Below are 27,693 nucleotides of genomic sequence, written 5' to 3'. Positions count from 1 at the left end.
TTCTGCAGTGCATTTGTTATGTTTTAAGATTTTATTTCTTTATATTTAAGTTTAATAGTCATTCTCTTCATTTAATTCAACATTTTTTTCTTTTGTTATTTTTATTTTATTTCTATTTGATTCTTTTAGCCTTTTAGCACTACAACAGAAACTATATTGTATTATAGACAATGATATATAGAGTGGAAAACTAAAAGAAACCTAAGTAATTGTATAAGTTTTTCCAATTATCATAAAAACCAATCGCCACCTTTGACAAGAGACTAACATAATTGACCTCAGTAACAATGTACGTACGTAGACAAAGATAGACAAAGATAAAAAAAAAGGAAAAATGAAAGAAAAATAACAGAAAAAGACAAGAATGAGAGAAAAAGGAAAAATTTTGTTTTTTTTGGCAGCACAAACATGGACGGCAGACAGAGAAGTAATCGGGTAACCTCTCCTCTTTTTTTCTGAGTTTTTTCAAAATTGAGTTTATTTAAAAACAAATTTTTAAATAAATTTTAACAATAAGCCTAAAAACTCCAGGTAAAATTGAATTTATTTAAAAAAAAATTAAAAATCCAACCAAAAAAAGGAAACAGGATTTCCTATAATCCTCATGCTTGGTTTTTTCCGTTCACATTCTTCATCTTCATTCTCTCTCTCTCATCTTTCTCTCTCCTCGCACCAAACCACACCAGCTTCCTCCCTTCATCTCCTTGCTTTCTTATTTGTGGAACCATTTTTGTCTCTTCCTCTCTGATCTTATACAGGCTCCTCCCCTTTTGCTTTCCCAACCCGTTTCGCGAAAAAGTTCGTCTTTTTTGGCCCCTTTTGGGGTTCCTGTACGTCAAGGATTCTGTTTTTATTGGGTCAATGGGGTCCTATTTTTCTAAAATTGCGCCTCAATTCTTGCTTTCTGGGGGTGATTGATTTGGGGTGAAGGAATGTAGCTGGAGGAGGCGGTGTTGTGTTCTTGATAACAATTTCATCCTCATTCAAAGGGGGTGGTGTAAATTTCTTCAATTTGATTCGGTTTTTGTGTATCCTTTTGCCCCGGATACCCTTAATTGGTACTAATTTGACTTGGCTGCGAAATCTCATTGGCTTTTGGTGGGCCTTTGGAGAAAGTTAGGATTTTTTTGACTCAGGTGAATCTGTGGGGGTGCAGTGTTTTTTTTCCTCTCTGTTTGGGATTGTCATAATCACTTTGAATTGGGCCCAAATCTGAGCATAATAGATCATTGCAGCGGCTGCTGGTTGAGGTGCGGTGAAGGTCATCCTATCATGGAGCATGTGATTGGTGGCAAGTTTAAATTGGGAAGGAAAATTGGGAGCGGGTCTTTTGGGGAGCTCTATTTAGGTATGCTCATGTTTCTTTTCCCTTTTTGTTTTGTTTTGTTTTGTTTTGATGTTTCTTACTGTATCATTTTACGTTTCTATTGCTGTAAAAAATGTTGAAGTTATATTCTGTCTCATGTTAGGTGTTAATATACAAACTGGAGAGGAGGTGGCTGTTAAGCTGGTATGTTAATTTTCTTGAAGCTTTTGAACCTTTTTCTGTCTGGAATTTTTGGAGATCGCTTGATATATTTGTGTTTTTCTTTCTGGTGATTCAGATTGCATTTATGTATATTATCTTTAATATGCATGATGATGTTAATCATCACCTTGTTATAATCTGGTTTACTTTTGCTTTCGGAATTATATATTCTATGCAGTGGACATTGTCACTTTGGATGTGAAATGTCCTGAATTTTCTGTTGATGCTACGGGAGTTCCAACAACCAACAGCGATAGATGGAATTTGACATGAGTAATGATTAATGATTGAAGTAAATAATAAAAGTAATGTCATGTCTTGCTGTTGGTCTCTTGCTGTTGAATGTTAACTTTTGAACAATAAGTGGATGATCTGTTCTTATGCTTGAAGTGACATGTGGAATGTCATATTGTTTTCTTTGAGCTTTGTCTTGCACCTGCTGGATACTCACTTTGCTTCATATTTTTCCAACATAGATTATACTGGCCTCCTCATCATATTTTACTGGTTCTGGAGATCATTTTTTTGTAACTAGTTAATAGTGTTAATTACTCATGATATTCTACATTTCAAATTTCTAACAATGCCATCTTGTTCTCAAAAAATTCCAGGAGCCTGTGAAGACCAGGCATCCACAGCTTCACTATGAGTCAAAACTGTATATGCTTCTTCAAGGAGGAAGTAAGTCTAAATCGCTCTTTCTTTTTAATACCCAGGATACTAAAAGAATTATATAATCAACTGTATCTTAATATTTATTTTTATTTATATGATATACATATTTCTTGCTGTTTCCTTTAATTCTGGTTTTATGATTGGTCCACTGAATCTTTTTCTAGTCTAGAAGTGAAATCAGAACTATTAGTCTCAAACCTTGCCTTATGTTAGAAAACAATCAACATTTTATGTGTGAGTAATCGAATATGCCATTTCCTTTATGAAGCGGGGATTCCCCACCTCAAGTGGTTTGGAATTGAGGGAGACTACAATGTCATGGTTATTGACCTTCTTGGACCAAGTTTGGAAGATTTGTTCAATTATTGTAACCGGAAGTTCTCGTTGAAGACAGTTTTAATGCTTGCTGATCAGTTGGTATGTCTGTATGGTGTTGTTTTTTCCGAGAAGGTGCTTTAAGAAGTAATACTAATGTGTTATTTGTTTACTTTTTGTTTTCAGATTAACAGAGTTGAATATATGCATTCCAGAGGTTTCCTTCACCGTGACATCAAGCCCGACAATTTCTTAATGGGTCTAGGACGGAAAGCAAATCAAGTATGATAATGTTGAAGATAATTTCTTTCGATTTTTGTTTGCTTATTTTCTCTCTCTCCTCTCTATTCCCTTATCTAAAGTTGAAGCAGTATGTCTATTTTGTAAAAGAGTGTCGTCTTTTTAAAAACTAATTACTTATTTTAGTTTCAGGTGTTTGTGTAAGCTTTTAACAATTATCAGGAGTTAAAAAAATATTAAATATGATAAGAATCAGAAGCTGCTTTGATTAGCTTCTTGTAAAATCAACTGCTGCTTTTAAAGAAATTTTATTCTTATGATTGTAAACAAACATAAATTAGATTCTTCTGTTTAAAAATGTCTAGAAAATAATCACTAGAATATTTTATACGAGAATCACTTCATTACTAATTACTAATCTTAAACAAAAGGGCCTTAATACAAGTGAAGTGGAGTAAATAGAAGTGTATGTTAAGCAAGAGGTGCATATAGTGGTTGGAGATTATATCAAACTGCAAGTTGCACAGTTTAGGTATCTTTTATCTATCGTACAAAGTGAAAAAGAAATATAGGAAGCTCAAGAGATGTAAATCTCAGGATTCATGTGAGGTGGATTAAATGGAGAAATGTTTCAGTTGTTATTTCTGACTGAAAGGTGGTGTCTCAAGCTCAAAAGGAAAATTTACAGCACAGTGTACATTGGGTAATAATCTGCCAACAAAAGCATAATCAAAGAAAATACATAAGATTATTGATGTTACTTTGGCGAAAGTAGGAGGAGCACCTATTGGGGGAAAAAGATAATCAAATCTTGCAGTTTGACCATTTGTGGAGTCCAACAGAAACCCAACTAAAAATAGAGAAGCCATTGACAAATGATCTAAATATCCTTTTGGAAGGCTTGGCTTTTGACTGAATATAATGACATCATCTGACCTAATATGTTTTTATCACTGTTTGGAATCGGATTCCCATGTTTGTCCTTGGTTGATCAAGGATATTCTTGCTTCTTTGTCCTTTACAATACTAATCAAGTTTTGCCTGTGCATTTGTATTATTTTCTTACCACATCTACAATCCTATGTGGTTTTGTTCGTAATACATCCTAATATTTAATTTATGAGAAGATGTGTTTTTTCTTTACTTTGAGTTGGGGGCCTTGCACGGTAGATATCATTGGTATTCATATATCTATTGTGTTGGAAAAAAAAAACAGTATTTGGAGGGTAAGCATTAAGTGTTGGTAAGTGATTGTACTTGAAACCAACATGGTTCAGAGCTGGTTTGCAATAAGTTTTAGCTTAACCAATCCTATCATTTCATACTGCAATATAATACACATAACTTACTCAGACTTTTTCATATAGTTATTTGTCGTACCTTCAACTTGGAAGGGTTACCCTGAATGAAGCTGATCCTCCATCCCAAGCTGACCTTCTTGCAGGTCAAAGCAATTCATTTCTGAGAGGACATACTTTCTTCGTATCTGATATGCTCAGTGATGGATTGAGTTAATTTTCTGTTGACAGAAAAAGCAGAGGGGAAAAATAGTTAGGGAGAGGCTATTGGTCAGATAAACAGGGCAATGAGGATATGGGAGGATTCATTAAAAGAATTACAAAGTTAGTATGAAATTGGAAATCCTTTGTGAAGAGGATATTCTTAGTCATTCAACAAATTTGTTCCTTTTTTGGTTTCTCTCAATTCTCACATTCTTTTTATGGGTTTGTAGCATTCTTTTATTCTTTTAACTTGTGGATGTTATAATGACTTGTTTTATCCATCTTTTACTTCCAATCTATGGTAGCAGAATCCAATTGTGTTGTCTGACTAAAAATGAAATATTTGATTTATTTTGATAAGAAATAACTTCGTTACGCATTCAAATTTAAGTTCTTTTAATTATACGTCCTTCTCTGTGTATCATTTCAGGTGTATGCCATTGATTATGGCCTTGCAAAAAAATATAGGGATCTTCAGACTCATAGGCACATACCATACAGGTTGGTTTGGTGTCACTATTTAAGGAGGGTGTAATATTTAGTAAAAGATCAACACTTAGGCAAACCTAGCCTATATAAAATTGCACAGATCTTCCTCTATTTGTTTCTATGCATTTGATCACTTTACTAGACCATTATGCATTTATGCTGTCTTCTAGTGGAAATTCTGCACTTAAATGAATGTATTACTTGTTTACCTTAATAATACTAATTATTATCTATTATTATTGTCATCATCGAAATTGCTCCAGCAAATTCCCACTGGTAGAATATTGTGATACCCATCCAAACCTAACTCACAGCATTGGAGTTCTGTTTGAAATATATTCTTCTCGATCTCAATCAGGTTTTCTAATAATTGTATGCATTTTCCTTGCATAGGGAAAACAAGAACCTTACAGGTACAGCACGCTATGCAAGTGTCAACACTCATCTTGGAATTGGTGAGTAATATTTTGTGCTGATTTTTTCTGCTGACATAAGAAAATAGTTGTAAATTATTATATTATTATTAGACTTGAATGTTTTGTATAAGCTAATTATATTTATTTAACTGGTAGAACAAAGCAGAAGGGATGATCTGGAATCTCTTGGTTACGTGCTCATGTATTTCTTAAGAGGAAGGTTAGATAATTTAGAAATGCTTCTACTTTATGACTTTTGGAGGTTTGATGTTATTGCATAATTTTCTTAGCATTAGATTTCTTATGTTTTCTTTTTCAGTCTTCCCTGGCAGGGACTGAAGGCTGGCACCAAAAAACAAAAATATGATAAAATCAGTGAGACAAAGGTGTCAACTCCCATAGAGGTATTATGACTAACTGAATCTGTCAGGTTTTTGGGAGAAAGTAACACCTGATCTTGACTTTATACCATGTTAGGTTAGATATTCTGATGCCTTAGAGGCTAAAAGGAAAGACACGGCTTGAAGGCCAGCTCCACAATAGTTTAGACATTTTGAACAAAGTATTCTATTTCTAATAAATACTTAGATGACCAAATGCTCAGGTTGACGTCCACTTTATGATTCTTAACCCTATATTAATCCTTGCATTCCACAGTAGGCACTCGCATAACCCGTAAATATTCCTCTTCTGCCTCATTATTTTTTAATGTTATTGTTCCTGTTGAATAACGTGCTTGTATAAACAGGTGCTTTGCAAATCTTATCCCTCTGAATTTGTATCATACTTCCACTATTGCCGTTCATTGCGATTTGAGGACAAACCAGATTATTCATATTTAAAGAGACTTTTCCGAGACCTGTTTATTAGAGAAGGTATGTTCCCAAAATATCCGGGATAATGAATCACTATAAGAAAATGTCTAATGAATGATCAATTATAGGGATAAAAAATAATTAGTCACTATAGTGACCAATTTAGATATTAATTTATAAACTAAAAATTATTGATAACTAAAATAGTTTCTAAATTGATCTTTAAATTGGTCACTAACATTAATTACTAAGGTTTTAGCTACTAAAAAAATTAGTTACTAAATTTACTCCATTAGTGACCAATTTAAATACAAATTTAGAGACCAATAATACTTTGGTAGCTAATGTTAGTGACCAATTTAAAAACTAATTCACTACTGTGACCAATTTAAAAACTATTTTAGTTACTAATAATTTTTAGTTTATAAATTGGTATCTAAATTGGTCACTATAGTGACTAATTATTTTGTCACTAAAATTGGTCATTAATTAGATATTTTCTTGTGATGAATGCTGTATATTTTACTGTAAACTTAGCTGTTTAGTGATTGTAGATTGATTTTGTGATTGCTTATATAGGCTATCAGTTTGACTACATTTTCGACTGGACTATGTTAAAGTATCCACAGATCAGTAGTAGCTCAAGAGGACGGGTTAGTACATTTGTGCTTGCAAATTTTGATATTATGTTGTCTGTTGTTGGTCACTTACTGTAGTTGTAATAGCAGCATGGCACTGGCAAGGCAGCTGTGCAAGCAAGTCCACATGTACAAAAGCCAGAAAAAATATCAGGTTCGTTCTCCTCCAGCTGAATAAGATACAGAAGTTGATTCCTAATGAGCCTGAACTTGGGCGGTCAAAATTTGAAATTTAGTATATGCTGTGGCTAAAAATTATACGAAAGCAGTCAGCTATAGTTATCCTTTTCGTGGCTCACATCAATACTTAAACTGGTGCAATGTTCTCATTCCATTTTGTATTATTTTGGTCATTCAATTTCTTTCAGTTGGGAAAGACATTCGAGAGAAATTCTCTGGTGCAGTTGAAGCATTCTCCAGGAGGAATCCTGCAGGTTCAAGTCCTCATGTTGATCACGTCAAACAGAGGAGTTTTGAGGATGTACCGGTGCAAAAGGATACGGTAAATATTGTTTATCCAACATCAATAATATATATTGACCACCATTTGGTGCTTTTCATATGAGAATATTAGGGCATGGTTTGACAACTTTTTTCACTTCCTGTTTCCATTTTAAATTATTATAATTATAAAATAATGTCATTTTCAATTTTCTTCCTGAGATTTGTGCAGAATATGATTAGAGCACTAAAATATTGTTTTTCACTTACCGAAAATTGAGTCACTTCTAGAATTATCATTTAAAACAAAACAAGAAATGAAGATAATGAAGTTTTCTCAAAGCAAAGAGATCCTCTTATTTTCTATATAGCTGGTTTGTAGAGATGTTGCATGTTATGGTCATTTCTATAGAGGGTTTGTAGTTTGGGCTTTGAAGTACTTCTGTCATGGAAGAAATGGGGGATAAACCAATTAAGAGAGTGAATAAGCTTATTACTTTTTCTCATAATCGATGGGGTGAGTTTAAGTGCTACCTTTATATTTCAATTTTGTACATGGCTTCTTTATCCTTGCTCTTAACGGAAGATTTATTTGAAACTAGCAAGTATCCGGTATATATGTGCTTGTAAATAGGTGTAAAATATAAATTATAAAAAAAGTCAGATAGGACCGATTAAATTGATAAAGGCTTGCTTTCTTATTAATTAAACTAAATCTAAACACTACAGAAGCGGCTGAAACATTCAGTTTTGAACACTCCCCAAAATGAATATAATTTATACAGATTGTATTATCAGTAAAAAGAAAAAAATCTTTTGATTGAATAGATAATTTAAAAGAAAAAAACATTGATTTGATGAGTGTCTCAGAAAGAAGGTGAAACATGAATAAGTGAGGAGAATATATTGATATACCCTCTATTGTTATGTTATATAAGGATATAGTTTTCTCTACTGTTTGTTCTTGGTCCAACCAGATTTGCATGTGAATGACTGAGTCCTGTGTTTTACTATCTTATTTGTATGTGTTTGACTCTTTATCTTGTGTTGATAGCACTATGGCCAGCACAATACTGGTCGATATGGCAGCAGTTCTAGAAAAGCCATGATCACATCAAACAAGCCAGTTTCCTCAGGTGACCATACTGGCAGGCCAACCATGACTGGGAGCCGTCCATCTGGTGCTCATAGAATTCAACCGGCATACGACACCAAACAAGCAAATTATGCACGCGGTGGCGGTGGCGGTGGCGGTGGCGGTGGCGGTGGCGGTGCCAGAGGCCACCGCGATGATCCTCTGAGAAGCTTTGAGCTCCTCAACATCAGGAAGTAATTAAGTGAAGGGTGTGTCCTTTTGTTTCCAGTTCTGTATCTGACACACCTGAGATGCAAGAATAGTCTCAAACACTATGGACAGAAACCAACGAATGGAGGTCATAATGGCATGATCTCCTTATACCAGTTTTGGACCAAGGTGGACTTTTTTCTACCCCCAGAATTGTTTCAGAAGGTTTCTCAGCCACTGTAACGTGTTGTTAAAAAGTCCAGAAGAGAATTCAACTAAGATTCTTTCTTATATTTAATTACTGTACTAGACGAGACCTGAGTTGTAGTAAGTTCTCTACGATACACCATGTTATTGCTTGTTAACAATGAGCTCCAACGCTGCCTCTATGTTGTTACATATTAACACTGCCCTTAAGAATGGAATTTATTCACGAGCTGGTATCTGGTTTCAAACTAGCTAATTCAAGAAACACCTGAATTTCTATTCTTAGCATGAATGATTTTTTCTTCTCCCACTTAAGATCCGGAACTCATCAATGCAACTGGTGTCTATCACTTTCGAACTTAAATCTAGAAATTACAATGTCCTCCAAGTTGGATGTTGAGTAAAGGCTATTGTTTGATCGTTAGTTCCAAGTAAATTATACAATGATCTACGATTAAAATAGTCATAGATAAAACCAGGTTTCTTTGAAAAATTTATTAGTTAGACTTTACTTCTGTTCTTGTGTGATATTCTTAGAAGGTCTGAACAATAGATATCGAATTGTCTTTTGGACGACATTTAAAATATAAGCTATAAATACTACCTTATTCATGCCACCCCGGTTAAATGCAATGTCTCTAACTGAATAATCTCCACACAAATAATTAGTTTTAGCTAATCAAGTACTTTATTTCTTTACCTTGGTTGTCTAGTTTATTCTGTATAACTATAACTATTATTACTAATTATTACTCTCCATTCCAGCATGATTATAGTTTTAACCATAAAGTGTTTTAAAATGACTTATTTTCTTAGGGTCTTAATCTTTCACGAACAAAATTGGTTTTCAATTCTTAAATTCACATTAGCACTAATTGTTTTTATAAATTGGATCAAGTAGCACATTGAAATAATATTACTCAACACCGGCCTTTAAAACTTGTTTATGTTTAATGTGTTTTTTTACATCAGACAATTTACATGTTGAATTAAGTTCTATTCTCGTAAAAGGTATAGATATACATAATTAAAATTTTGGCATTCATCTCATTTTGTTTCAATATCTTCCATAAGGAACATGTTTAAAATAAACAAAATGAACAGATTATATCTTGGCTTCTTTCTTTATCTTTTATCAAGTGTATGTATTACCAAATAAGTGACATATCCAAAGGAACTTATCCAAAATCTTAAGTAGCTTTAATTTGTTATTAGTTGCTATGAAGTTGTTCTAAAACAATTTTGATGGTATTGTTATAAATGATTTAATTTAAAACAAAGTAAGACAAGATTGAAAGTAACCAATATATGAAATCATATTGATATTGGATTTCACCTATCAACCAATATATCCAATGTTATTCAGAGCATAAACCAAGTCATTAATGTAAGAAAAGAAAGATGATTTGAATGTGTCATGCATTGAAGATAAGTATTTATACAAAATATGATCTAAATCAAGTATGTAATTATTCAGACGATTTAATAACTTAATTATAGGATATCAATTAGTTTAATCTTAGGAGAATGATTCTAAACCTAATCATAGGAAATCAATTAGGTTAATTACATGAAAATAATTCTGATTCTATCAATTAACACATAAATAACAATAATGATATATATAAAACAATAGCAGAGAACTAAAATAGATTACATCTAACTTCAATATATAAGAGAGTTTAACTATTCATGTTTATGATTCTTGCTAGAAGCATATAGAGTTATTATACCTCTCTCATAACTCTTTTAAAATGTTGTAGTGAAGAGAAATCCTAAGATAAAGGTATAAGAGAAGATCTCCCTAAAACAAAGTAGCACTCTATTTTTTTTTTTTTAAAAAAATATTAATTGACACTTGACTTCAGTCTTTAGTGTTCCGCAACAGAACTTTCCTTCTATGCAAGGCTTCCTAAGAAGGTTTCTTTAGGTTTAGCTATTTCCTCATAATGCTCAAACTCTCCAGATTTGATCAATTTAGGTTTTCTTGACTGAAAGGCTTCTCTCATGACTCTGTGACTCATTGATGCTCAGCAGCTATGTAGGCGATGAAAACTTTTGTTCTTCAAGTTGTTGTTGTTTGAAGATGAAGGCCCATAGGTGAGATAACATGACCTTCCAAGGATTTGGTCAGTTTTATACCTTTCATGGTGACAAGAACTTGTTGTTACCAGAGTGCATTTTCAGAAGTATGAGGTAGAAAGGAAGAAGAAGAAATAACATTTTCAGAGTGAAGGCTGAAGACAAAAAAAAAAAACGGAAGCCATGGAAGAACTTAGTATGAACGAAACATATAGACAACGATTATATCACTCACAAATCCACATAATGAATATATTTAACTGATGCAAACAGTTATCCACCTGAAATTTCTAGTTTTTGTTAATTTTACATAAAATCTTAAGAAAATTAATGTATTGAACATTTTTTATTTAAACAATTCAAAACAAACATTTTATAAATCTGTGGTACACCACCAATAAAAAAATATATAGCATGACATTTATCTTAGTTAAAAAAAGAAAAACGTAAGCAATACCAATGCTTTCGATACACTAATTACTTTTCAGTTGAAATATAGTTCAAACTCCAATTCAATTGCAGTTCAACTTTGAGTTCGATTGCATATTTTAACGAAAAGAAAAAAAAAAACAATGTAAGTCTGTGGAACAGAAATGTTCCAAATATACCGTGATATTAATGAATTTTTTGTGTTAACAAAGGTCAAAATATCCAAATAAATAAACAACCGTTGATATATATATTAATAGTCTTCTCTTCCCTTTCCTCTTCAACAATCATTGGTCATTGGGCGAATTATCCTATTCAACACTCATTGCCTTCCATCTTTCTCTCTCCTTCGATTCCTGCGACACATTCCGTTCTCCACTTTTTCTCTCGCACCTTCCTTCCACAACCTTCACCTCATCGCGTTCATACATCACTTTCAATCTTGCCAAGGTACTTCCTTTTCCTCGCCCCAGATTTTGTATTTGCGTCACAAACGTTTCCCCAACTGGGTTTTCCACGAGCTGCTTTGACGGGCCAAACGTTATCGGTATTACCAATGAAAAACGATTTGATACGTTTTTTTATATATTTTTGTTTTTTCCAACAATTTGACAAGTTTAAGGCACCTGACTTGGTTTTTTTGTCGAAAGATTCTGTACCAAGTGGATTTGACCCTTCTTTTTTTATTTTCCTTCGATGAAGAAAAAAAGTTAAATTTTGTTTGATGGGTCGAGTTTGTTCAATGAACAGAAATTGATGGTGTGATGGGTCTCTAGTAAGGGAATAGTTTGAATTGAAGAGCTTGGCGTTGGTGGATGATTGGTTGTGGGGGACTGTTTGGGGTTCTTATGAAGAGTTCTGGAACTACTGAGTTGAATGCTTTCTACCCCATTAGACCAGAATGCCAAGCAGATGTTCCCGCCCCTCGTTTTAAACCAAGGGTAAGCTTTTGCTTCTCAACCAATGCTTTCTTGGTACACTTCTTAGTGCATGGTCATTTTATTTTTATCACTAATGCACACCAATTCAATTAATTTTATTTGGAATGATTGTGCACTTGGTACCCCTTTTGAATGTGATGTGTCACTCATTCATACTAGCGGAAGATTGAAATTTGTGCTTCTCTTTCTTCTACGCATACCACATAGATGGTGTTTTAGGAATTTTGCTATATATGAAAAGGAAAAATAAAGTCTTATGATTTACACACTGCATTTTCTGTTTCCACAGGCTGGCAAAACTCTAAGTCAAAGAAGATGGCTAGCATCATTCTCTGCAGATGGTCACTTGGATATTGCAAAAGTCCTACGACGAATTCAGCGAGGGGTAACTTCTATTGTTTACTTGCTCACTGCATGTAATGTTGTTGCGGAATCTATCTATAACGATTAATGAGTAATAACTATCTTTCTTTCTGTAACGGCCCAAAAAATTTGATTATACTACTTCCTTGTGTTCCTACAATTTAGTATTAAACAGTACCTGGCCATGTAATTAAAGGGAGACATATATAACCCCATAATAATAGTGTAATTACAGTCCTTACATAGTCACAATCTTTCAAAACTACTTAGGTTTATAAAAGTTTTTCAAAATACACTTGAAAACAAGTAATTACATCATTTCTTATACTTATATGCATACTTCCAAAATATCCTTTCCTTTACGGACCATCGACTTATTGGTTAGTCACATCACCACCTGCAGTCCTATCTGCTCACGCCATGATAGCGATCATAGCAAAATTAACATAATAACCAACACACAAAGAAGGGTAAGCTAATGATAAAATTGAGAAATCATAACAATCAAATAAATTCAAAACAATACTCTTAATCATACACTTTGCAGTTTAGACTACATTCATAGACCCATGACTTCTAGACACGATGTTTATCCGGATTTATGCATTGACTCAGATATAAGAAGCTATGCATCTGTCATAAAAGTGGATTGTGGCAAAGGCCCTGGCTGCACTTGGCCTAACCAACATGAATCAATTACCTCTTGACAAGGTAAGTTACTTATGGCATCGCCAGATTAGTGGTTCCACCCCTAATCCCGCCATAAGAACCTCCTTCAACTCTGACTGCCTAGGTCACTACACTTTATATGAGTTTGTAAACCTAGTAGAGTATAGGATAGCTTGTGATCAACACATATCCCTAGTCAATGCATAACAAACTCCTAGTGGGGATTACACTTCTTCCTTAGAAGCACAATCCTTATACAACAAACAATTCAAATCATCTTCTCTGATTCCATTCCACTTATTCTCTTTTATACTTATAACCTCATCACTTCTCCATGAAACATGATCTCACACCGAGTTCCTCACACTAAACAATCATACACAACTTATTCATCATATTCACATATCATATTTCATAATTTCATGTTAAAGGTGAATAAAGCAAACAAAAGGTTCCACAAGTAACCTGTGGATATTCCTACAACCTGTGGATTTAACTACGAGAAGCATAATTCAAACAGCAGGTTCCACAGGTAACCAATGGATATTTCCACAACCTGTGGATTCAGCTACGAAGAGCAGAATTTCAAACCATACAAGCAAAAACAACCATACTCATCACATATCAAATTCATCAACATGCATTCATTAATTTCGAAATAAAACGCTACAAAGTAAAACAACACTAGCTTCCCTTACCTGATTTAGGAATTCCTCTTGATCTCCCACAACCCCTAATCGTTAGATTACACGAAAGCTCTAAACAAACACAAGAAAGAACCCAAATTCAAAATCTTAGAAAACATATTGAGAGCGCATGCACAACCACCACCTCACTATCATGAGAATTGATTCTTGATCCAAGAAAAGAGGAGAAGGGAAACTTACTCTTTTGGAATGACCTAGTGAAAATGAAGTTTTTACCCTTTCTAGAGTAGGGTTGAAGAAGATGGCTGGAAAGGGGATGGGCTCTCCTCTCCTAGGGTGTTGCTGTGCCAGATAAGAACAGTGAAAAGAGAGAAAGTGAAAAAAAAAAAGGTCAGGTGGTATAGGGTTTACACTTTCAGCTTCCTGCCTCTGTTTATTTTCGGATTTGCAATCACTCTGAAAACACTAGTTCAATCACTCTGTACCAATAATATAAAAACTTATTGTTAAGTCAAGTGTGCGCTTGAGTTCCATCCTGGGTAAACATGGACAAGAAGATTAATATATAAAGAGAAAATACCCACAAACTTATTGTCTTGAGATTTTGGGTTTTAACTGTTATCTTGATCTCTTATCTAGGTTTGTTCATAGTTTATTGGTGTCAAATCTCCTCTGTCTCTCTCCTCAAAGAACCTAACTTTTTGGTTAGAAATGTTACAAAAAGCATAAAACCATTAATATGCCTTAAATCCTAACTCAATAGTTTAAAAATCGCAGAGTTAGTTTTTGGCATGATGAGAGTTGTTGTAGTAGTTAGGCCAATATCATTCTCAGCAAACCTGATCACGCATGCACAAACTCAATTGGTCAAAAACAAAAAGAGCTTGAGACATGTGACTTCGTACAGTCTTCAATGTTTTATACGTGCCATGCACAAGTCCCCAAGACTTAATATGCTCATCTCAACTATTGTTGAGTCAACGAAATAGTATGAGTTTTCATTTTGGACCTAGGAACTCATAAGAAGGGGAGGGAGAGAGAGAGAGATGTGTGTTTGTGTGTGTATATTTGGAAAATTAGGGTTTTTCTGATGATCAATTATTGAAATTTATAATTTAGTTAGACTATTTTAGATGAGATTTTTGAACGTTTTAAAACTACCTCTGGCCACCAAGTTCCATAGTCAAATAAAGTATACCAAAAAAGGCTCATGTTAACTTCAAATTAATTTTTAAAAATTAGTTAATACAAAAGAAAAAGGTTTGCAAAGCCCATCATCATGGGAAAAAGGAACAGGGTAGCGAAGCAGATCGACAGATTTACACTGCCTCGAGCCAACTTCTTGTGATCTCATATGTGCGAGCACATGCCTCTTGCTAATTTGTTCATTAGCTAAAGACACACACAGTGATTGGTAAAGGCTTGAAAACATCTAAAATCAAACTACTGGATCATTTAACCTTTTGAAATACTTAGAATCTAAATGCCTAATCGCTATAGTTCTATCCTTGTTGTTATCATTCATTTTTCTGGCCAAGGCATGTGTATCCTTCAACCCCCAAAGGCTCTTGCTTGAGAATAACATTATTAGAAGTGTTGCCAAAGTATAAAATGGTTAATGTGTTTTATACCTATGAGCATAAGTTGGTTGATGACACTCCCCTCCTTGTTCTTCAAATGAAATGCCTTTTAGACACTCTCCATAAAAGATACACCATAAGATGATGATTTGTGATGACCATTTCACGTGCTTGATAATTTTCATGCAATGTACACTAACAAAGTTAAATTAGGTATCATATAATCGTTCAAGTTTTATTCCTTCTGATTTGTGCCTGTACTTATTTATATAAATTATTTAGGGTGTCCATCCTTCAATCAAAGGGGAAGTGTGGGAGTTCTTGCTAGGTTGCTATGATCCTAATAGTTCACTTGAAGAACGGAATGAGCTCAAGCAACGCAGGAGGTATATTTTCCTTTAAATGTTTTTCTATAAAATCTGTGATCTTCTGAATTCAGGCTTTTGTTCATTAGGAATGGAATTGGTGTTGCTTCTAAGACAATTGATGTTGTGGTGCACTTTTCACTTTGTCTTGTTTAACCTGTGAAAAGGGATCGTGTTATCACTTTGGTTGTAGCTAACATATTTGGGAATGAAAACAAATCAAATAAGTGGACTATACTTACCCGTCATCCTTGAATTCCTCGAGACTTCAATTGCCACTTCCTGCAGTGCCTTCTTGCTGACTCCTGCTTTCAAGTATTTTTTATCAGTTTGGCACAAAAGAGAAGAAAGGCTTAGGAGCAGCCAAGGCTATGACTGCTACTCTCAGTTGTGATCCGAGAACAATGCCACTAGCAACATGCCATTCCTTGCTGCTATGTCTCCGTGTCTTTTTTTTTTCTCCATGTCCACATGTTTTGTGACATGTCCGAAGCTGTGCTACATAGACTACCTGCTTCCTATCATTTGTTTTATTTATCACCACTATTACTGCTACTGTGACCATTGCCGTTACAACACTTAGCCAAATCTTCATAGTTTATTATTCTAATCAAAATTGTGAGACCAAAATTGTTACCTCTTGGATGCCATGCTTCCTATTAATCCTTGGCCTTGGTGCCTCATAATATATGAACAATAAGATTAGTTTTGTTTGCTTTATCTCCCAAATAATCTAGACTATAGTAACTCGGGACTGGGTGACTTCTTTGTATTGATTGAAAATAAACAGAATGACATGTTTTGTAAATTTATTACTCAGGGGGCAGTATGATATGTGGAAAGCTGAATGTCAAAGGATGGTCCCAGTCATTGGTTCTGGAAAATTTATTACTACACCCCTCATTGATGACGATGGTCAGATAATAGATCCTTCTTTGGTAACTGTCCAGACTTTAGACAAGAAAGTTTTGCAGTGGTTGCAGTTATTACATCAGATCGGTATGTAAATGCTTCTGCAAATACTTTCTCCATTCTGTTCGGTTTTAGTTTTGTTTCTTGGACTTAATTTACCTGAAAAGCTAGTATCATAAATTTGTGGATTCATGAAAAGTGGGAACCCTTTTTGTACTCTGATTGTCTCATAGATCAGTGAAAGAAGCTTGGGTTGTGCTCTTTTTGTGGGTGTAAGGCCACAATTTTATCAGTACTTTTCACACAATTAGTTAGCAAGTAAATTTTCCATGCTAATAAGACAAATATCCTGAACATATAGTTTATACTTTTAACAAATTTAGAAGTCATTAAAATGGAATAGCGACCTGAAAATTTTGGATACCATTTAAGGCATAATATGTGCCTTGAGCTTGTGATGTCAATGGCATCTGTTCCATGGTGTTCACAGAACAAGGTCATATGCTGTTATTTTTTCTTAAAAATTGTCTGCTCGTGGTTTATTCATAATTAATTTGTTCTAACAAGCAGCCATGGTAGCAATTGATTATTTTTGCACTGTAGGCCTGGATGTTGTTCGAACAGATCGGGCACTTGTCTTTTATGAGAGTGAAGATAATCAAGCAAAACTTTGGGATGTGCTATCAGTTTATGCTTGGTTGGACAATGATATTGGTTATGTACAAGGTGAATTGTTATAAATAGTTCTCAATTTTAAGAGTTGAACTGAAATGGCTTTGAGAAGTTTTAGACGTTCTCTAAGGGTTATTTTCTTTGTAGGAATGAATGATATTTGCTCACCTATAATTATTCTTATTGAGAATGAAGCAGATTGCTACTGGTGCTTTGACCGTGCAATGCGAAGGATGGTAAGACAGACACAATGCTTCAACAAATTTGCCTAAAAGTGATAATTATATGTATTTCTTGGTTGGATAATCGATAATGAGAAACTACAATCTACTGAATACTGCCTTGAGAAAATGTTAGAACACATGCCTAATTGTCCATCGGAGTGATGTTCATTTCATGCTTTGGTTTTTCTACATTTTTGTACATGTATTCAGGGATGCTATTCTCACAACTTATTTGGTACTTTTAGTTAAAGTTGGTGAGTTGAGACTAGAAAAGGATGTAATTTCTCTAACTTCGTTCCTGTTCTATTCATTTCACATACATGATTTCGATACTTCCTGAAATTTTTGTTGCACAAAGTGGTGTATGCTAAGTCCGGGAACACAGACTCACACTACTGTTGGGATTGGAACTGATTCCTTAAGAAAAAGTAGTGGCTTATTCATTATTTTATTAGTGTTTGTACCCAGTCCTTTCTCAAATGTGGAAAATCAATTGACTATACTGCAGTTGAACATATTACTGTAGCTAGTTCAAATAAAGAAGTGTTTCTGATTCACTTGGATAATATTTAGCATATTTATCTCTTGCTGTCAATTTTGTTTTCTTGTGCTTTCAATATGTATTTTTCACTTGCAATTACATTCTTGCTATTGTTTTCATTTTAGAGAGAGAACTTCAGGTGCAGTGCAAGTTCAATGGGGGTCCAATCTCAGTTAGCTACACTCTCACAGATAATAAAAACAGTTGATCCTAAGCTTCATCATCACCTTGGTACGTAAAACTTGTCTGGGAAGCTTCTAATGTGCTGAGTTATAGTTTCATATATCAGATTCTTTTATCTTCATATTTGAACCAGATTCAGCGTCAAATGCATCCAAAACCCTTTCAGTTTAAGATAGTAAACGTTTGTTGAAATATTTTTTTCTTTGACAATGATATTCCGAGATTGCATAAGAACAGAAAATTGTAGAAGTACCTGTCTGATTGTTATTAAAATTCATGGTCAATGGAGTTAAGGGGACCTCTCATGAAGGGAGACATTGCATGATGAAGTATTCTTCTATATATGGATGTGAAAGAACCAAGAATTTTGTTCTTTGATTTCAATTTCACTTTTTATTTTGCAGAGGATTTAGATGGAGGAGAGTATCTCTTTGCATTTCGCATGCTTATGGTTCTTTTCCGAAGAGAATTTTCTTTTGCAGATACTTTATACCTTTGGGAGGTAAGGATGGTTCCAACAACAATATAACTTTTCTCAAGAAATGCACTTTTAAAAGTTGAGAGGTACCATTTTTGTGGTTCCTCAGCATTTCTCGATGAGATAGAGTACTTCACATTAATAGCTCATTGTTGAGACATAATATAGATTGTTTCCAGTTGATGTGGGGCATGGAATACAACCCAAATATCTTCATAAATTATGAGGATCCAGATTCTAAAACAAAAGATCCCTCACCAGCAAACGACAAAGTTTTGAAGCAATATGGAAAATTTGAGAGAAAAAATGTGAAGACTGGCCATACAGAGGAACATAGTGCACTGGCTGTTTTTCTTGTTGCAAGCGTTCTTGAGATCAAGAATAGACGGATTTTGAACGAAGCCAAGGGTGTTGATGACGTTGTCAAGGTTCTTCTCTCTCGACCCTTTATGGATTCATACATAATGTTGTTGCATATCTCACATGAAAATATCTCTTCAGATCTTAGGTGACATCACCTCAAATCTTGATGCTAAAAAGGCATGCACTGAAGCACTGAAAATTCAGAAAAAATACCTGAGCAAGGCAAGTTCCATTCTTTGTCTTCCCTGGCAGTGTTTAGAAAAATCAGCTCTTAAGGCCACGATCATTTTATTGTTTTGCTTCCAACCAAGAGGTGTGAATGTTGGTAGTTTTTCCATGCAGGCCAAGAAGTGATGACAGAGATAAGAATAGATCATCATCATGCAACTATATGATGGTTTCTATGGTTACACGATCTTCTGAGGTTTTACTTGCTCTTCACAGACCATTATTTTCTTTCATTTTTTTCTTCTCTCAGTGGTGGCATGCAAGTTCCCTGCTTTGCCCATTTCTAATCATATGCTTTGAAAATGTTGCAAGGTATAGAGAACAAGAAAACCTCAACTTTAGATACAAAATTCATTTATTTGGTTTATTTGTTGAAATGAAGTTTGAATTTAGGATATGATGTAAATTATTTAAATTCTCTACAGCTAGGTCAATTTTAGTGAGTTGTATATTATAATTTTGTTTTTGTTAAATATTTCTAAAGTGTCATTTGTTAATATATTTTAAAAAATAAAGGGAAGTATATTTATAGTTTTAATGTGTATTAAATATCGAAATGCTAGTTTTTTGAGGACACGAAAATCTATTCATTTGGTGGGATTCTTTGTTGGGAGCCTTTCATGTTTTATTATATGTCAAATCAGATCTGGCAATTATGTAAAGTATATATTTTTTAAAAATAAGTGGAAGTTTATTAATAGTTTTTGATGTGGATGGAATATTGACATAATCTCTTTTTGGATGAGAGTGTTTTCAAAACTTGACTAAGAAATCTTGAATATTATATATATAACTTGGTTGATGTTACTGTCTCCGAAAGCAGCAATAACACAAAGCTAAGCCAAGCTGAAAATCATTCATTGTTTTAAATGGGAAAAAACCTTCTTTATTGTAAATCTTTTCCCATTATACAAACCTCCTTTCAAAATGATCTCTAGGATTGAGATGTTCTGCAGTTATGCATTCAAAGCTCTAACCCTTGAAAATATTTGTTTTAAACATGAATTTTGAAAATTAATGATGGTTAAATTGAAACCTAAAAAACCTCATGCGGTTCAATTATGCAGGCTAAATTATAGAATCTTTTATAATTGTATAGTTATAGGGATGACAAATGATCATATTGTTGAAAAAAAAAAATCTTCTATCATTCTGGGATGGTTATCTGTGAAAAAATATTGTTTAAAAGAATTTGGTTCTGTGAAAAAATATATGCAGATGAACCTTTTATACCCTATCCACGGATATTGAAAAATATTTTTTATTTTCATTATTTTAATTTTAAATAAAATATGTAAAGAAACTCTTTGTAATATTAACTCAAATATTTACTTAAAAGTTTTGTATTGGAAACTTTTGTATTTATGTTTTGGTTTGAGCAAAAACCAAATGATTTTCTTAAAAGAAATGTCCAGAATTTACCTTGGACTTAGTTAGGTCCTTACTTTGTGGTTAGGATCTAACATAAAATTATGTTACTCGCATTCACGTTACCTAGCTTTAAAAAGTCAAATATTTAACGTAAAATTGCTATTATATGATTGTGAAAGTATAGTGTGAGATATTTGTGTTTTCCAACATCTTATTTCTTTTGGGAACTTGGAAATGTCAAATGATGGACCACAAAAGTTGTGGAATTTGTTATGTTGGAATGGGGTTTATTCATTTACTTGCAAATCCAACCATTTATTTTTTATTATAAGCAAATAATCTAACAAAGTATATTCAAATTTGAAGTGGCAAAACTTTGAGGTCTGTATACATTTTGGTGTGAGGACATTTACAGAGAGAAGTGAGAGAGTATTAACCTCAACTCTCATTGGTGCAGGTTCACAAGAATCACAATATTTTCAGATATTTTAAATGAGCTTTTGGATTAAAATGTATCTATAATCCCAGTAATAAGTCATGTCATTATGACTATTATTTGATGGCTAATTATGAAGATTTTTCTAGTGTAGATATATATACACATGTATATTGGTTACTGAAAACCATTTATGGTTGAAATACTAAAAGGATGTGGATGAATCGATGCATTTGTAGCGGTTGGGAAATTGTAAGTTGATCTGGTATAAGTAAGATGAAGATTTTCGAAGGTAATTATTAAAACATGTTCTTAAAAAAAAAATCATACATAAACAATTTATTGATTAGTTGGTGTGTTATGTAGACAATCTAAACTTGGAAAAACTATATGAACTGCACAAAGTTGATAATATATCAATAATGAGAGGTTAGAAATATATAATCCAAATTAAGGTGGAAAGTATTAAAAAGAAAATAAGAGAGATTAAGTTTAGCAATGAATTTACCGGTTTGATGCTATCTTGTTACACACAATGTCTAAGGTCACAAAGTCATCACGTATCAAGTCTTTGGCAGCAATGGCGGTGGCGGATCATTAGGCGGCATGACCCCAATTTTTTTTTAAAATATTTATATAATTTTTTAATATATTTTTTTAAAAATTAAATATTTTTAATATATTTTACATATTTTGATATTCTAAAAAAAATTATACATTTATATTTATATATAAAGAATTTTTTTTTTGTTGTCCATATTTATTTTTCTGTTTTATCTTTTAAATGTTTTTTTAAATAAAAAAAATTATTTTATTAATATCATATGTTAAGTGACCATTTTCTTAATTTAACCATTTTTTATTTGATTATTTTTTAAAAAATTAATTATTATAAATGAAAATTAATTATTATAAAACTATAAAAAAAATATTTATATTTAATTTTATAATTATAATAATAACAATGATTATCATTTTATTTTTTTTATTATCATAAAACAAATTAAATACAATGTTTTATTAGTTTATATAAAAAATTGGAATTACTCTTTCAATTCTTATTTTTGATTAAAAATATTAAGTTAGTCTTCTAATGTTTTTTAGTCTCGATTTTGAAAAAATGATACAATTTGATCATTTTTCATTAAATTTCTTGAATCAAATCTAGGTTTTTTCATAAAAATTGAAGTTGTGAATAAGGATGATTTGTTTTGTTAGTGTAATTGACATAATCCTAGTGTCAATTTTGATGAAAAATTCTTGCTCACTTCAATAAATTTAACGAAAAGGACTAAATTGTATCAATTTTTAAAAATCGGGACCAAATTGAGACTAAAAAAACTAGAGAACCAACTTGACATTTTTGGACGAAAAAATGGATTAAAAGAGTAATTCAACCAAAATTTTGGCACTCCCAAAATATTGGTTGAAGATCTGCCACCGTTTCGCACATATTGAATCATCATGCATTGAGAAGATGTTTCTTCAGCTTTCACATGGACGAAACATCATGCACCAAGAAGGTGTGGCTTCGGTAGCCTTTTCGACAAGATTCACACAAAGTAAATCAACATACATCAAAAGAGTGTTTGCCTTTTCACCAAGATTTTCACAGAGTTAATCATCATGCATTGAGAAGGTGTGGCTTTAACAACTACATTACAAACATGTCGTATCGGTCCAGCATGGGCGTTTTCCAACCTGGTTGCAAAGGCGTCTCCATTGTCCCTTCAACAAACAGATGGCAGCTAGATGAAGGCCAATATATGTATTTGGATGTGATGGATCGGGAATATGCCTTCTTGATGACTTGGGCCAAACCATAGGCCTAATCCCTAGAAGCATGCTAAGAAGGATATAAGAAGAGATAAACCTTCAAGAGCCTAATGGGCTTCAAATGTTATTTTCATGCACCAGTGCAGGAAGGGCCTTTGGCAGCGGTTGTTTATCATATTCTGCACCGGTTCGGGAACCGAAGCATATTGGGGCGAGGCCAAAAGAGCACAGCTTTTGGCCTCGGTTAAGGACCGAAGCCATAGAGTGCCCTTCTGCCTCGGTTCAGACGAACCCGAGGCCATAGAGCCCACCTTTTGGCCTCGGTTTTCTGTGCCACCCGAGGCCATATGAGCTTTTTTTTTTTTTTCAAATTCGATACCCTTTTGGCCTCGGTTTTGGTTGCAACCGAGGCCATATGGGCTTCTTCTTTTTTTTTTTTTTAAATTCGATACCGATCTCACGGGTGAGCGTATTCAAAACAGAATCAGGATCAGTGACAATTATTTTGAAAGCCTGGAGACACAGTGAAGCATATTCAGTAACTACAAGAGTCAGAAAAGCATCAAACAATTAAAAAAGAAAAATTACCCACCTCAAAAGCATGACCATATTTGCGATATAAAGGCCATCCAATGTGAACATAGAGCTCCTACACAACAAAGGCCATTTCAAATTTAGTTCAATAAGCAGAAGAGAAACTGTGCAATGGTAGTATAGGAAGTGATGAGCACAGAGAAAAAAAATGGGGTTTTGGTGAGTACCTCCAAATCGATGTTGAGGGTTTCGGCAACGTGGCGCATGATGGAGTGGACGAGCTTGCTCTTGTTGTACCTCTCCTCGCAGGCCTGAATGTCCTCTTCCGAGACCCTACGCTTGCTGAGATCGATGTAACCCTTTTCCTTGTCGACACGGAGGACCATGACGGGCTCGATGCGCCCCACCTTGATGAGGCTGTTGACGCTGCGAATCCGACGGCGGGAGAGCTCCGAGAACAAGATCATGCCCTCGATGTTGTTGTACTCCAGAAGTGACACGTAGGCGCCCATGTCCGCGATGTTCTTCACCTGTATCATCACCGCCATGTCCACCTCCGGGTACCTCGCCTCGTACATACGACATTCTAGGTTCGGACCCATCCTTCGATACTCTCTTTCTCTCAGCGCCGACTCAGGGTTTTCGTTTAGCTCTGTGGGAAATGGAAATGGGAAGAAAGAGTACCTGCAGAGAGAAATGGAGGAGCTGCGCGCACGAGGAAGAAAGGGACTGCGGTTTTGAGCCCTAATTAAACACTATGGCCTCGGTTCAATTTAGAACCGAGGCATATAACCCCAAAACCACTTTTGGCACCGGCTATTCGCACAACCGAGGCCTATAAGTCAAAACGAGAATGGCATTTTTGAAATTTTGGGCATCCTTTTTGGCTTCGGGCCTTCTTAACCGAGGCCTAACAGGGCTTTTGGCTTCGGGTTTTTTACAACCGAGGCCTATAACTGGTTTTGGCTTCGGGTTGTAGGGGAACCGAGGCATAAAAGTTGCCAATAATTGCAAAATTGCCACCGCGCCATTATAGGCTTCGGTTCCTGGCCAACCGAGGCCTATAAGGCGAGGTAGAAATCCAATTCTGCACTAGTGATGAGCCAAGGAAGATATCAAGATTTGATGGGCTTGTTCTAGTCCATTAGAATAAATTTAAATTGGGCCAATTGTTAGGCCATGCTTTCTAAATAAATTGTAAAAATTACTGGAAGTAGTTTGGATCATAACTTACCTAACTTTTGAAATTGGATCCATTCAAGTCCAATTCCAAAAGCCTAGGTCGAGATTATGTCTAGCTTAGCCATGCTTTGCACATTTAGCACATGCAATAAATGAGGAAAGCGTGATGTAACATCCCGTCCGGATATTACGAATTTAATAAAATAAAATAAGATGCTTTGCATTTATTATAATTCCATTTCCCAAAAACACAGGGAAATTAAAACGTTTATTACATCCGAAATTATTCCAAAATCCATACTTTATAAAATTTAGATACAGTATCTGAGTCTGGAACATAAAGTTTACAAAATTATTCCAAAACCATAAAACATAAAAACTCTGATAAAACTTTCTCTCAGACTAGCCCCGCTCTGGCTCTAGGCCTCACCAGATCCACTTGCAACATCATCTGCTCTCGTGTACCGCGTACACGATCATCGCCAAACACAAACAAATAGGGTGAGCTAACAATTAAACAAACATATATACACAACATATATATAGATACAAACACACCAAAGGAATTCCATCCTTTGATTCCATATCACATGGTCGCCACCATGTCATCCATGATCTACGTCTTAGACGAATATCTTAAGATGTCTTATTGCCACACCTACAAGCAACAACTTGTAGAGCACGTGCGGGAAACCTGCTACGGACCATACTCTATAACACCAGGTGGAGTTCCCACTATGAACATAGTTTGTAACGTCCCTAGACTACCAAACTCGTTAGTTAAATACTGAGGAGGGCAATCTATCTGGACCCATCCGTACGAGCCACAACTCGCACACTCGTCATCCCAAGCCACAACTCAAGAGATGTCATTCTGAGCCACAACTTAAGGAATGCCACGTGTTTAACCCCTATCCCGAGCCACAACTCAAAGGATATGTTCCAAACCATAACTCAAGGAACACTAGTAAGCTGACCTTCGAGATATCGCCAAAGCCTTGTAGACCACACACATGCAAAGCAAGCAAAACACAAGCATGGCCTCTTCATTATCGCTTGACACTACTCTAGAGCCGCCAAGCGAAACACGCTTCCAGACCGCCAAGTGCCTTGCAAACATCGCTTGGCGGGACCACCCTCATCGCTAGGCGCTACTAGTTCGTTAACTTCACTGTCTTTGTAGCTATCTCCTGGTAGTCAAATACCATCGTTAGGCGCTACACCAGTACTTGCGTAGTACTGGTTTTTTTAGCACTTCAACAGTGTCCCAACACCTCACATTTTCAACAGCCCACATCCAAAATCATCCAATGGCCCCTTGCAGGCATCAACACAAGAATCTATCATCCGTTATGTGTAAATCTTTATCAAGGTTAACATATATGTGCCTACCTCTATATTTTCACAATTTAAAAATCAACCACTCTTGAATTTGGTCACCACCCCAATTTTCACACCACAATCTCTAAAAATAAATCCCAATTCATGCGTGATGGCCCCAACTCCAATGTCCATGCCAAATAGTAGCCATATCCCCAATCTCCTTCTTAATGGCATAAGTGTATATTCACACCAAATCATTCACATAACCTACACAAGCGATAGTTAAGTTTTCTTTATGATTACACCACATAGCCTACCCATATGATAATTCACATTGACTCATATTTACCATTAAGTTGTACCTGCGAGATTGTTATTTCTTCCAAACCTTAAACATAACTAAGATCACTCTTATGACCTAAGGCATACTAGTTATTTCCAATTCCATTTTACCTTATTTTTCCCTTATCCAATTCCACCTGAACCTTCAAATGCACCCATCAACTCGAGCCACCTGCATCAACCACGAGAACTACTGTCACCATTATCGCTCGGCCGCTCATAGCTTGCCGCCAGGGGGTGCATCACTTTCTGGTCAATTCTAGATTTGGTCATGCACCCTGCGCGAATTCTAATCACTAATAACTCATACCAGTTTATCAATTTTCCACTCAATACACTTCTATTATACGCTTATTGTAAAACCTGAGAAATTTAAATAATTAAATAAGTAATTATTTAATAAATGCGGGTAGTGGGAGCCTTGATGGCATTTAATGCAAATGATTATGATGTGGAAAAGTACTAGCTCAAATGGTTGAGAGTACTTTATTGTGTGAGAGGACTTGGGTTCAAGTCTTATGTATGCCAATTGTATGTATTTTAATATGTGTTTTATTTTAATGTTATGTTTGACTGTGCTTAGTGATAATGTAATCCTAAAATTATAAGAATTATCACGAAACATGAATTGGTTGAATTGGTTGGGCATTGACTGTGTAATTGAGGGGTTGTGTATTCAAACCTTGCTGGGAACGAAACTAAACTTTGGTGGAGGAAGGGAAGGTTCTGGGACCTCTTGAAAGAAAGGCTTGGGAAGACCATTTGGGAGCAAGGATTGCAGGTAAGGGGAGTTGTTTTCTTATGTGTTTGATTCGTGTATAATGTATGTATATATATATATATATATATATATATATATATATACATATATATATATATATATATATATATATATATATATATACACATATACTTGGAGAGCCCACTTACATGGGGTGAAGGATTCTGAATGTTGACAATAGACATCAATGACGATCCCGTTGAATTGGTGTGATGTTGGGTTGATTACGTAGCCGAAAATTAAGTGAATGTGAAATAATGGTGCGTAGGAATTAACTGGAATCGAAGATTATAGAAAGAATCAGGTTCGTAGGCATAGGAAACCTGGGTATTCACCCAGGTACTGATGTGCCGCCTGGCAGCATCTCATTGGCCGCCAGGCGATAGCGGTGAATTAGTAATGTTTGGGAAAATTGGTTAATTGACTGTGATAGACGCAACCAACAAATTGAGTTGTGAATAAATTTAGCGTGAATATATGACAAAAATGCAAAGGAATGGGAGGTTAGTGAGGAAATAGGTAATGTATTGGAAGTTAGGTTGTACTTGGTTGAATTGGTGACAAATAGGTAATGAACCTCCAGTGGTAATCAATAATCTGAATATGAGGGAGCAGTGGAAAAAGAGAATAACTAAATTGAAGTTGTGGGTTAAATGATTATGGGGTTTTGAGAGTCAATGAATAATAGTTGAATGATGAAAAAATATATTATATTGGTTA

General features: G+C 34.6%; 3 protein-coding genes across 5 annotated transcripts; 2 read left to right on the top strand and 1 right to left on the bottom strand.

The window, feature by feature from the left end:
- The first annotated feature begins 614 nt into the window (after positions 1-614).
- Positions 615-8,816, top strand: LOC114191029 (uncharacterized). 2 transcript variants are annotated; one of them, XM_028080172.2, is made up of 14 exons: positions 615-1,348; positions 1,470-1,510; positions 2,140-2,209; positions 2,472-2,620; positions 2,705-2,800; positions 4,691-4,761; positions 5,143-5,204; positions 5,322-5,385; positions 5,485-5,569; positions 5,914-6,040; positions 6,560-6,633; positions 6,706-6,772; positions 6,987-7,120; positions 8,114-8,816. In XM_028080172.2, exons 1-14 carry the CDS (start codon positions 1,273-1,275, stop codon positions 8,390-8,392), a joined length of 1,395 nt encoding a protein of 464 aa, XP_027935973.1. In that variant the 5' UTR covers positions 615-1,272; the 3' UTR covers positions 8,393-8,816. The 2 variants fall into 2 exon arrangements, with proteins under 2 accessions (XP_027935973.1, XP_027935975.1); XM_028080174.2 differs by having other exon boundaries at positions 617-1,348; positions 6,709-6,772.
- Positions 8,817-11,321: 2,505 nt separating this feature from the next.
- Positions 11,322-19,766, top strand: LOC114192457 (Ypt/Rab-GAP domain of gyp1p superfamily protein). Of its 2 annotated transcripts, none has more exons than XM_028082185.2 (12): positions 11,322-11,512; positions 11,813-12,003; positions 12,293-12,388; positions 15,545-15,648; positions 16,448-16,626; positions 17,143-17,265; positions 17,359-17,447; positions 18,102-18,207; positions 18,564-18,661; positions 18,817-19,065; positions 19,139-19,222; positions 19,343-19,766. In XM_028082185.2, exons 2-12 carry the CDS (start codon positions 11,878-11,880, stop codon positions 19,352-19,354), a joined length of 1,266 nt encoding a protein of 421 aa, XP_027937986.1. In that variant the 5' UTR covers positions 11,322-11,512; positions 11,813-11,877; the 3' UTR covers positions 19,355-19,766. The 2 variants fall into 2 exon arrangements, with proteins under 2 accessions (XP_027937986.1, XP_027937987.1); XM_028082186.2 differs by having other exon boundaries at positions 11,334-11,609.
- A 2,923-nt stretch (positions 19,767-22,689) lies between these two features.
- LOC114191210 (eukaryotic translation initiation factor 2 subunit alpha homolog) lies at positions 22,690-24,026 on the bottom strand. The gene is made up of 4 exons (XM_028080388.2): positions 23,573-24,026; positions 23,404-23,460; positions 23,264-23,324; positions 22,690-22,763 (listed from the first exon to the last, which is right to left on the bottom strand). The coding sequence occupies exons 1-4, from the start codon at positions 23,945-23,947 to the stop codon at positions 22,690-22,692; spliced, it is 567 nt and encodes a 188-aa protein (XP_027936189.1). The 5' UTR covers positions 23,948-24,026.
- Between the last annotated feature and the right edge of the window lie 3,667 nt (positions 24,027-27,693).

This window comes from Vigna unguiculata, chromosome 7 (genome assembly GCF_037176805.1).
Source record: "Vigna unguiculata cultivar grain cowpea cultivar isolate G323 ecotype 2 chromosome 7, ASM3717680v1, whole genome shotgun sequence".
NCBI classification, from domain to species: domain Eukaryota; kingdom Viridiplantae; phylum Streptophyta; class Magnoliopsida; order Fabales; family Fabaceae; genus Vigna; species Vigna unguiculata.
This window is presented reverse-complemented; position numbering and strand designations above follow the sequence as displayed.